Raw genomic sequence first — 12,180 nt, 5'->3', positions numbered from 1 at the left:
AAGACTAAACAGAGTATTGCGACTCTGTGTTTGTTTGTAAATAGAGAATGAACCAAAGAGAACCAATTCTAAAACAGTAAATACTTGGATAACAATCAATCAAATGGAGAGAGAAGCAGGCACGACGTATTACAACGGGGGCAAAGGCCTGCGTTAACTACCCTTCACTATGTGCAAAGAGAGAGTACTCCTAATAGAAATGAGGGGGGGGGGGCACCATTCAAAGCAGATCAGTGTGCATAAACACGAAAATGTTTTCACTTACCACGTACTTGACATTCGACAGCTTATGATATTTGCTATTAAAAAACCATTGAAATTCACTGAAAAAACCATAGGTTATAGACCATATATAGTTAGGAATTAGCATTTACAAAACCTTGAAAATTCACTGAAAAAACCATAGGTTATAGACCATATATAGTTAGGAATTAGCATTTAAAAAACCTTATTTTACTCACACAAAACCATTGAAATTCCATATATAGTTAGTTGCACTAACTATATATCGCGCACCCGCAATCCACTGCTGATCATGTCACATATTACATCATTCATGACATGGTCAGTGACATCACTGATGACATCACTGATGACATCTCAAATGACATCACTGATGAGATCACTGATGACATCATCCAGTGACTGTGTGTTTCTGTAAAGTTTAAATATGTTTTACATATTGAAGAATGAGTAGATGTATAAGTGTCTGGACGAAGGATTTAGTAGGTGCATGACTGAATGTATGAGTGAGTGATTAAATGTGTCTCACTGAGTGCATGGGTTAGTGACTAAACTGTCTTAATTTGTGCATCATTATGTCTGTTGTTCTGTAAACTGCTGCATGTGTTGATCAGTAGCTATATGATTAACTATATGGGTTATTGATTGATTGTCCAAGTATTTGTATGGGAGACTGAGTGTGTGTGTGGCTGGCTGGGAGGTGTGTGACTCTGTGCAGATCAATGTGTACTTGTATCAATGATTGTATAAGAAAGTAAGTATGTGTTAGTATATGTTTGAAAATGTAAGGTGCTCTATGTTTAACTGTATAGACAAGAAAATGGAAGTGTGATTGATTCTTTACAGGACTGACTAGGTGTGTGAGTAACTCCATGGATGAGTGGCAGAGTCTGAGTGTCTGTATAGGTGTATGAGTGCATATGATAGTGTTGTAAAGATGAGTGATTGTATGTATGAATGATTGTATGGGTGAATGAGTGAATGTGTGTGTAGACGTAGGAATCAGTGAGTACGTATGTAGTAACTAGTATTGGTGTGTCAATGGTTTCAAAAATTATACTCTGTATTTAACACTGGGTGTAACAGAGGTTATATTAAAGTGTGAGGAGATGCATTGTATTGTCACATTAATGATATCATCATTGATGTGACCATTGATGTCAAAAGAGATATCATCAGTGATGTCATTTGAGATGTCATCAGTGATGTCATCAGTGATGTCACTGACCATGTCATGAATGATGTAATATGTGACATGATCAGCAGTGGATTGCGGGTGCGCGATATATAGTTAGTGCAACTAACTATATATGGAATTTCAATGGTTTTGTGTGAGTAAAATAAGGTTTTTTAAATGCTAATTCCTAACTATATATGGTCTATAACCTATGGTTTTTTCAGTGAATTTTCAAGGTTTTGTAAATGCTAATTCCTAACTATATATGGTCTATAACCTATGTTTTTTTCAGTGAATATATATATATATCAATGCTCGAAGGTGTCCACCTTTGAGTAGCACGCGAACAGCAGCTTGGTTTATGTATAGGTGAGGACGGGGATCCACTCGTAGACGCCGCTCCGTACGGGATCTGCCCGACGCGTTTCGAAGCTCCATTTGCTTCTCTTCAGGGGCTTTAGTGTGGTCCGGGTACCCTGGGGGTCACGAAAGTGAAGCAGCAGTCGTACTTGGAATCGAGGACGGGCCCACTTGTGGAGTCCATACAGGACTTGATTGTGTGCTTCCCGGACCACACTTCCCAGAATGCACAGTCTCATTTGAGCCTCCCATCGGTGGGTGTGTTATATATAAAATGGGGAAGTGGGTCGGCGGTTGCGCACACCGCTTCCGTTAAAGCCCCTGAAGAGAAGCATATGGAGCTTTGAAACGCGTCGGGCGGATCCCGTACGGAGCAGGGTCTACGAGTGGATCCCCGTCCTCACCTATACATAAACCAAGCTGCTGCTCGCGTGCTACTCAAAGGTGGACACCTTCGAGCAATGATTTATACGCGGCCGTCCAGCCGCGGAGTATGCACCACCCCGGTACCCTGGGGGTCACGAAAGTGAAGCAGCAGTCGTACTTGGAATCGAGGACGGGCCCACTTGTGGAGTCCATACAGGACTTGATTATGTGCTTCCCGGACCACACTTCCCAGAATGCACAGTCTCATTTGAGCCTCCCATCGGTGGGTGTGTTATATATAAAATGGGGAAGTGGATCGGCGGTTGCGCACACCGCTTACGTTAAAGCCCCTGAAGAGAAGCATATGGAGCTTCGAAACGCGTCGGGCGGATCCCGTACGGAGCGGCGTCTACGAGTGGATCCCCGTCCTCACCTATACATAAACCAAGCTGCCTTCGAGCAATTATATATATATATATATATATATATATATATATCCACACACAAAAGGTTTCCTGGAATGAGGAAGCACACACGGAAGCTGCTCAATATCCCTTCTTTAATGGGGGAAAGACACGCAATCACAGCAGGAAAATCTCGCTCTGAAAGTGGTCCCTTGGTTTTGCCCAACGCGTTTCATGCAGGGTAGCATTTCGTCAGGGGCAGCCAGGCTCGAATTAGAGTTCCGGTCACGGCAGTTTATAAAGACACCTGTGATTTCATTTCCCGCCCAGGTGGGCGTGGCCACCCCGTGGCCTTCTGGATCTTGTGGTGCTTTACATTGTTTCTCCAGTGAGTCGCCGTCTCCCAGCTCAAATGTACAGAAGCGGTATTTCCCAGGTGGGTGGCGCAGATAAACCATGCCGCTTGTCATGCTCATAATTTTCCTCCATCGGGCGCTTCTGTCCTTGAGTCGAAGCCGCTTATGTACATTTGAGCTGGGAGACGGCGACTCACTGGAGAAACAATGTAAAGCACCACAAGATCCAGAAGGCCACGGGGTGGCCACGCCCACCTGGGCGGGAAATGAAATCACAGGTGTCTTTATAAACTGCCGTGACCGGAACTCTAATTCGAGCCTGGCTGCCCCTGACGAAATGCTACCCTGCATGAAACGCGTTGGGCAAAACCAAGGGACCACTTTCAGAGCGAGATTTTCCTGCTGTGATTGCGTGTCTTTCCCCCATTAAAGAAGGGATATTGAGCAGCTTCCGTGTGTGCTTCCTCATTCCAGGCAACCTTTTGTGTGTGGATAAAGTGCGGCGCAGCCTGAGCCGCGAGTGAAGCCCGCTGTACCTCGGTACAGCCCTGTTGAGGCGCCAAGCGTCGCTTCGACTCAAGGACAGAAGCGCCCGATGGAGGAAAATTATGAGCATGACAAGCGGCATGGTTTATCTGCGCCACCCACCTGGGAAATACCGCTTATGTACATTTGAGCTGGGAGACGGCGACTCACTGGAGAAACAATGTAAAGCACCACAAGATCCAGAAGGCCACGGGGTGGCCACGCCCACCTGGGCGGGAAATGAAATCACAGGTGTCTTTATAAACTGCCGTGACCGGAACTCTAATTCGAGCCTGGCTGCCCCTGACGAAATGCTACCCTGCATGAAACGCGTTGGGCAAAACCAAGGGACCACTTTCAGAGCGAGATTTTCCTGCTGTGATTGCGTGTCTTTCCCCCATTAAAGAAGGGATATTGAGCAGCTTCCGTGTGTGCTTCCTCATTCCAGGCAACCTTTTGTGTGTGGATAAAGTGCGGCGCAGCCTGAGCCGCGAGTGAAGCCCGCTGTACCTCGGTACAGCCCTGTTGAGGCGCCAAGCGTCGCTTCGACTCAAGGACAGAAGCGCCCGATGGAGGAAAATTATGAGCATGACAAGCGGCATGGTTTATCTGCGCCACCCACCTGGGAAATACCACTTATGTACATTTGAGCTGGGAGACGGCGACTCACTGGAGAAACAATGTAAAGCACCACAAGATCCAGAAGGCCACGGGGTGGCCACGCCCACCTGGGCGGGAAATGAAATCACAGGTGTCTTTATAAACTGCCGTGACCGGAACTCTAATTCGAGCCTGGCTGCCCCTGACGAAATGCTACCCTGCATGAAACGCGTTGGGCAAAACCAAGGGACCACTTTCAGAGCGAGATTTTCCTGCTGTGATTGCGTGTCTTTCCCCCATTAAAGAAGGGATATTGAGCAGCTTCCGTGTGTGCTTCCTCATTCCAGGCAACCTTTTGTGTGTGGATATATATATATATGTATACTATATCTAAGTAAGGGGTACAAGTATCACCTTACCCAGGCTGCAGTAGCAGACCTGTGGTGCCATTTTGGAAGGCTTCCCAGGGGTGGCATAATACATGCTTCAGCCCCTGGTAGGCCTCTGGGGTACCTATGCCCTTGGTACCTAAGGTACCATATACTAGGGACTCGCAAGAGTAACCCAGTAACCAATCTGGAGTGTACCTAATGTACAATTTAGAGAGGAAGCAGCTAGGCTGAGGTCCTGGTTAGCAGGGCCCTAGCCAGACTAAAGTCGATAAATCAGTGAAACGCAGCAAAAAGTGGGGGCAACCATAGTAAGCCGATTCTACTCTCCTACATGCAGAGAAAGGCATGTTCCGCCACTTCCAAGTCCAGCACCTTAATGTGCTTTCTAATGAGCGTCAGCTGTCTCTGTGTCTTGTGGGACCCTGTTTGCCTGTGTGACTCCTCCAAATACCTGACTTGTGTCTAGTGTACTACACTCATCCTTCCTGTCCTTGTTAAGTTTTGCGGCTATTGCTATATAGGCTCTTCTTACCACTGCCTTAGGCGTCCCACCATAGGGCCACTGATGTGTGTGGAGTTACTTTTGTAGTGCGATACCCTTGGATTACACCCGTTTTTTTTCTTTAAAGGAATAAGCCAATAACTTAGGATTGAGTCTCCTTTGCTGCGATCGAGGGCAGCTGGTGGGTAGCTGAAGTGTGAGTGTGATGGGGACGTGATAAGAGAGCACTGCCACTCCTATTTCTGTTTAAGTAACTGCAGACAGAAAGGATGTGGTGACTAAAATGTAGTCTATCCTAGCGTAGGTCTGTAGGGCAGCAGAGGAAAAGGAATAACTCTTCATAGAGGGGTTCTGAAACCTCCATGCATCCACTAGGCCCGCCTCCCCAAGCCACTTCAACCCCTGGGGAGTGTATGGCCCTGCCAAGCCATCCGCTGAATCGAGCGATCCAGAAGGGCATTAGGAACTAAATTGAAGTCTACCCTAATTAGTATATTGAATTCTGAGTTGGTGAGGACCCTTTCAATTGCTTGCTGAATAAAGGATTTCTTGTGTTCATTATGGGCATACAAACAAGCTATCGTAAAGGTATGAGTGTGGAGTGAGTCTCTTAGGGAAAGCACATGGCCCGCAATTTCACACTGTACGTGGAGCACATGCCCCCGAAAGTGGCTAGCTAAGAGAATCTCCACCCAGCCTTCTTTCCGGGGTCAGATGAGAAATATTGTCTATCATACCATTTTGATTTCATATGGCCCCAGTCCCATCGAAGAAGGTGCGTTTCCTGTAGGAGACAGACAACACTCTGAGAATCTCCCAGCTTTGCTAAGAGGGCCAGACGTTTGGCTACAGTATTAAGTCCCCGGACATTAATACTAAGTATTTTCACCATGAGTCCAGTTTCGAGGGTGGGTCACAGTTCCCACGTCCTGGATCATCCATTCCACTGGGACCATGAGCAGGGCCAGGCTGGGAATGAAAACCAGCCCTGGAAATGATGTCCGACCGATGCAGTGGAGATGGGTGGGGGACTGATGGTGCTCGTGGGAAATACTGCTGCTGTGCTCTTGTTACAGGGTGTCGATATTGCAGCACTGCTGTAAAACCGGCCCCCAGTGCCATATAACGCCCAACTGATCCAAAACTGGCCCCCACCTTTTCGGCCCCCCGGGAAAACGCCCAGTGCCAGCTATGGCCAGTCCGGCCCGGCCCTGACCTTGTGCATACTTTGTGGCTGGTCATAGAAGATGGGATGAACGAGTATGTAAATGGTGAGCATCATTGAAGTAGGGCCGGGAAGAAACTGGGGATGTAAACAACTACTCTGTTAACAAGTAGAGATTACTACTGTCACTGGTGAAATCCCCGCAGAAGAAGGATACGAGCAGGAGCCCCCCGCATCCGGTTGGCAAGTGAGTAAAGTAATGAAATGTGAAAGAGGCCCTCCTCAGCCTAGGGAGGGGGGATGCTTTGTAGGCAGAGCATCTTATCTTTTTTGCCTTAGGATGTACCTCATGCAGGAGGACTACAGGCCAGCAGGAATAGAGTGAAACTTCTCCTTACTCCACCGTGGAGTACTCCCTGCTGTTAAGCTGCTGTATCAAGGACGAACGTACCCTATTGCTTTTCTCTGCGGATGGTTTGTTCAGTTTCTTCCGGGTCTTGGGTTCAGTGCAGCGCACCACGCGGGGCTGCGGGGAGGGGGGCGCTGATGGTGGGACAGCTCGGGCTCCAGCTTCTCTCATTCTATTCCCAGAATCGAGGCCGCCTCCTGATGTGTGCGGGATGGCGTGCGTCTCCCCTTCCCATATAAAATAGAGGCAAAAGGATCAGGATGGCCCCACCTGTAGCGAATGTGCTCCTCGCATAGCAGTGAGGTTACCTGTTGTCTCTGCAGTGTAATAAATTAAAGGTCTGTTCCCATGAGGCACAGGGTCAGACTGATTTGCATATGGCCATGTCTGAACTGGGGTGGCAGAGTGGGCTAAAGAACGGTGATGGATTAAACCCAGATCTGTTGACTGGGTGTGAGTGTTTGATTGGTTCTGATGCTCCGTCCATCACCACCCCCTTTTGTAACCTTATATTTGAACCGATGAAAGTTGCTAAAAATCCTAATAATCAGCTACAGTAATAATAATACTAATTGTTTTTTTATTGATCATTGACGCACCACTGTGGGCCATGGTGGGGGGTAGGAGGTAAATTACAGGTGCTACTTTTACTACTTCATTGATACCCTTTATATTGCACTCTGCACAGTGAAAAAATCAGATTTGGTATTTTTTGTTTCTAAGCCTGTATGGTTCATGTTGCATGTCGATCTCTGCAGCATGATTGGTGATTTACTGAGGAGTGTTACCTGCTATCTCATCAAGCAAAATAAATTGGTTACTCTATTAAAGTGGAGAGTGAATACAATAAAGCTAAATTTCTTTCGCAAAATATATTCATAATCAATATTATGTGTAATTTTGCAAAGGGAAAAATAACTAAAATGCACAGTCTTAACTTGTATAGATCGATTCTTAATTCATGGCGATATATTTCCATTCAATTCTTTCAGCCTTAACAGCCAACAGCTGTTTCACCGTGATATAATTCCACTTCCTCTTGATTTAAAAAAAAATTGATCAGCGAGAAAACACGTTTAAATTACTGTACCAATCGTGTCATCAGTTAGGCATAATTATGGCTCCAGAAGCGAGAGTACAATTCGAATTTGAAGGTAATTAGTCGTACATCCTTGTAAGAAGCTTCACTGCATGCGGTGTCCATTCCTTTAGCGCGAATTTACGTCATTATTCCTCTGATTGAGACGCAAGTGCAGATACACAGATTACTTCTTACCGGCTGCTGTTCATATAGCGCACAATCTATTTTTTAATCCATGAGTAAGTGCCTTAATGGGTCTGAATGGAGGTAGGACTACTGGAAAACCCCTTAGAAATTGATTTCCTTTTATTGTCGTTAAAACCCATGTGATGTAATTGTACTTGCTATACCTTCACTATTAAGACTAGGTCTTTTGCCTCTTCAGATTTACTGCTCTAAATGGGTTAAAGGAGAAGAAGAAGAAGAAATATTCCATGAGTGTAAATGAGATGTTGAGAAAGTTCCAGAAGGAGAAAGAGTCCCAGAAGAAGGAAGATGAGCAGACAGTAACCTCTTCATCACAGTCTGCGCCTGTTGTGATGCCTACTCAACAGGAAGCGGAATCTATTTCTGACCCTCTTCTGACACTCTTTGGCTCAGCCACAGCCACAGACTTGCTGGAAGCTGCCAATGCGATGAACACTCTGAGCGATCTAGATCTTGAGCGTCTGTTGAATGATTCTCCGGATAGCAGCCCATTCCCTGAGGTGGAGGATGGGAGCGAGCCGTCGTTGGGAGCATCACCAGAGCCTAGTGTGAAACCGCCCCCCTCAGTCCCTGAAGGTCTACCTTTACCATTGGAGAAGCGTATAACAGAACTCACACAGGTATGGCGAATATGTTACCAATGCCCTTCATTTTGTAGCCTGCTTAAAGAAGCGAGCATTTGCAATGCAGTAGGTCTCGCATTTACTAGAGTTTGAGCTATTGACTTTCTAAATTACAATGCTTTTTATTTATGTGTGGGTTTGGAAAACAAATAAATAAAAGGCATTGTCATGACAATGCCAATAGCTTAAACTCTGGCAAATGCGAGACCTATTGCATTGCAAATGCTTGTTTACTAATGCACCTTCAGAATCACCCTGGGAAGGGGGGAGGGGCAGAAACAAACACAAGTCCATATTATGATGTGCATTCAATCAAAAGATAGAATGTAGCTTCTACCGATAATATCAAGGCACTTCTTAGCTTGAAAAGCACTGCTAAATGCAGCACGATGTCTTCTACATATTTGTTGGTTTATGCACTGAGTAAAATCAGGTGTGAACGTGTGCAGTATGAGATGCCCCGCCACATCCTCCCTCCAGCCTCCTCGCGACATCATACAATGAAACCCACCTAGCACGTTAGACCTGGGAAAGAAATGTTCTCTAATGTCTCTAGCATAGGCGCATAGAAGGACACTCGTTATTCATCTCTAAGCCATGTTTAATCATTGTCCAATTAAGCATCCATTTCGTTCAGAAACGTACTTTGTCTTTCCTTAAACATTGTTTGTATTCAGATCTGCAGAATCCATTGTGATTAGTTCAGTGCTTTTTCTTCCCCAATGTACTTCGTTGGGACCAATTGGTTTCTATTTAAACATTTGAAATTATTTTATTAGCCAAGCAAAAACACTCCCTACCTCCCCTGATGGAAATGTAATCATCAGGGATTAAGTTACCCAAATTCACAGATGTTCGTCACAAGTGTGCACCCTGTTTTTCCACAATTGGTGGCACCCTTGCATTTGGCAGTCCATTATGCTTCCAGCATTCTTCTCCTTGCCTCATCCCTCTAAAGAAGGGAAGAGGCTGAGCTCGTTGAATTCATCGCAGCCCTTAATTTTTGCATTGATGGAACTGAGGAGTACAGGGTGGAAAATGAACTTTTGGTTGAATTTTCCACAGTGCTTTAACTGGAACTGAAATAGGGAAGTCTAGGTATTCACTATCCCAGAGTACATATTTTCTTATTAGAACTGACAGTAACCTCCTATTAAAAGTGTTGTACCTCTTCTGAGAAGTGCAGGCAGTTAGTACCTGCCTATTTATGCACTCTTTTGCCTGGCGAAGAAAGAGATGGTAGTTTTCAAACAGTCCTTTTTGTGATGGGTTCTCCTTTTCATCAAACTGTGTTATGCCTTGTCCATAATGACCTTCCTGAAGGCCTTGGGGATCATTCCACCTGAGCTAAGCCTATGGCTAAAGGCCTGACTCAGGTTGTCCCTGTTTTGGACACAGTCCCCCTTACGCAAAATACAATAACAACTATTCTAAAGTTAGGTAACCACAGTAGGATTAGGTGGATAAAATATGTGGATTCAGAACTATCTGCACTTGGTTTAAGTCACCTTTTTAATGATCCTTCTACCTGTAAATCCCTATCCAAGCAGAAAGTAACTGAGACTTTTATTAAGAGAGCCCAATATTTAAGAAGGGAAAAACACTTCCACACTCAGTCGGCACGACTTTATGATCTAACCCCAGCATTGGAGGAGAATAGCTATTATTATCTGGCCGATGTTACTTTCCCACAGCACAAATATATCTTGCTTGGATTTTGTTTAAATCTGATTCTTCTGATGGTGTGATATCCATGGAAGAAATGTAAACATTCAGAACTTTCCCTATGTCCGTGTGACAACTTGTCTACACAGGATGATCTTCACTTTTTTGTTGTTGTGGTTTCTACCATTAGGAAATGCACACTTTTATTGTACCAATTTGCAAGCGCTACAATTGTAAATATTGTCGTGTAGCAATTCTTTTGTGTACTTTTCGTTAGCGTCATTCTTATGGGCATGCATTAAAAAGAGGAAGCAGGATGGCAAATAAGACGACTTAAAAATGACTTATAATTTTTACGGCATTATGTAAATAGGTTAAATGAATTTTTATATAAACTGTATGGTAGCACACTTTTAAGACTCAGGTTTTAAGCTCTTTTTTTATGTCTTTCTAAAATGTGATTGTAAATATTTTTCTGACGCTTTTATGATCTTATGTGTAAGATCGAGTAATGGATTTGATTGATTGATTGACTCCTGCAGCCAGCCACGTGTGCATCCCTCCATACTTTCACCAGGCACTACTGTATTGATTCTGTGGTCCGGAGGGAGGACCTTTTTATCTACTCTTTCTTACAGGACTTCGTATTGTAAAGTTCCACTCTTGAGACTCAGCTCCTTGGAGGGGCTTTGGTATCAGTTCACAAGATGAGAACTACCGTGGTTACAAATATTCATCAGAAGAAGAGTTACTTATCTGCGATAACACTGTTTCTGGTGTATACTCTAACTGTATATTCCTCACCGCTTATTCGCCTCCAATTCTGGGATGTGGACTTATCAGAGCTAATAAGGCTCCAAGTTATATTTTGCTCACTGTCCATTGTCATAATGTGCCTGGCACGCTCTTCGTGTGAGAGTGTGGTAAAGATTTATGACTAAATGGACGTTAGTGGGCACGGATAACATATGTATCCTGTAAAGTGTCATCATGTCCCGTGGTGTGCTCTGTCACCAGTAGGGCGTGGCTGAACTGGCCAAGATGGCGGACGGGCTCCCTTAGAGCTCCGGTCGGCTGCCCGTCGTACCGACGATGAAAACTACCACTACGCAATACTACCACCTCCAACAGCTGTAGGTGACTCCCGGGACCACCGGGGGGGCCTCGGAGAGAAACGGCGTGTCCGGGGTGCACCCGCACCCGCACCGGCCCCTGACGACCTCGGCAGATCCTCCCCCAAAATGGCGGCGCCCAGGGACTGATGCGAGAGATCCCAAGGGACTGGAGAGGTCCCCACCATTGCCGGGCTCAGGAGCGCCCAACACACCTCGCCGGTAAGCTGTGACATCCGGAGTGCGCTACCAAACACAAAGCGCAGCGGAGTCCAGGGGAGAGTTGTGGACCCCGGACTCGCAGCGGACCCGTGGCGATCTGGGATCCGAGTGCGCTTCGTATGATGCGGGGAACCTAGACGGGTACTACTCCTGATGACCCACCGCGGCAAACACACGTGGGGACTGATACGGGCCCGGCCGCTCGGCGCTAGACATCGGGGAAGCCGCCCGCAGAGGCCACGAGACGTCCCCAATCCAAGATGGCGCCGCCGGAGCGTTTTTTGTGAGGGAGAGGTGCGGAGACTCCTGCTTCTTAACTCCGATGCCCAAGAGCCAGCGCCACTGACTGCCGCCTGGGAACCACGCGGCGGAGAGTACCAGGGAGCAACGACACGTACGCCCCTGAGTGAGCTCTGATGCCCGCCTAGGGGCCCCCAATGACAGACCCGAGGCCCTCTAAGAAACACTGACTCACTGTGGCTGCAATCAGCGGGGTAATCAAGAACGGCGGGTGGCCCTGGCGGTGCTGACGGGGAGAGTCCACACGGAGAGCCTTCCGCCTCCCCTACCGAGGACGTACCACAGACCCCTCGCAGCCAGACACCTGGAAGATCAACACTAGACAGAGGAGACCCCGGAGACCCAGTTTGCCCAATGTTGCTACAGACAGGGGCCTGAACCACATCTAGCAGGCCGGATCGGACCGAAAGGTCACCCACGACACCCATGGGGCGAACACAGCGGACGGTGCCCGTGACGCCCGCGCCAGCA

At 46.5% G+C, this 12,180-nt stretch overlaps 1 protein-coding gene and 1 long non-coding RNA gene across 7 annotated transcripts in view; one reads left to right on the top strand and one right to left on the bottom strand.

Moving 5' to 3' along the window:
• Positions 1-12,180, top strand: part of UBN1 (ubinuclein 1) — an 810,192-nt gene that overhangs the window by 408,773 nt on the left and 389,239 nt on the right. For all 6 annotated transcript variants that reach the window (XM_078662914.1, XM_078662913.1, XM_078662915.1 and 3 more), the window contains one exon: positions 7,966-8,407. In XM_078662914.1, coding sequence (XP_078519040.1) covers positions 7,966-8,407 — 442 coding nt within the window. The remainder of the gene's footprint in view (positions 1-7,965; positions 8,408-12,180) is intronic.
• LOC144784250 (uncharacterized) overlaps positions 1-12,180 on the bottom strand; it is a 497,620-nt gene that overhangs the window by 99,286 nt on the left and 386,154 nt on the right. The gene's annotated exons all lie outside the window — the stretch shown is intronic.

Source organism: Lissotriton helveticus, chromosome 10, assembly GCF_964261635.1.
Source record: "Lissotriton helveticus chromosome 10, aLisHel1.1, whole genome shotgun sequence".
NCBI lineage: Eukaryota > Metazoa > Chordata > Amphibia > Caudata > Salamandridae > Lissotriton > Lissotriton helveticus.
This window is presented reverse-complemented; position numbering and strand designations above follow the sequence as displayed.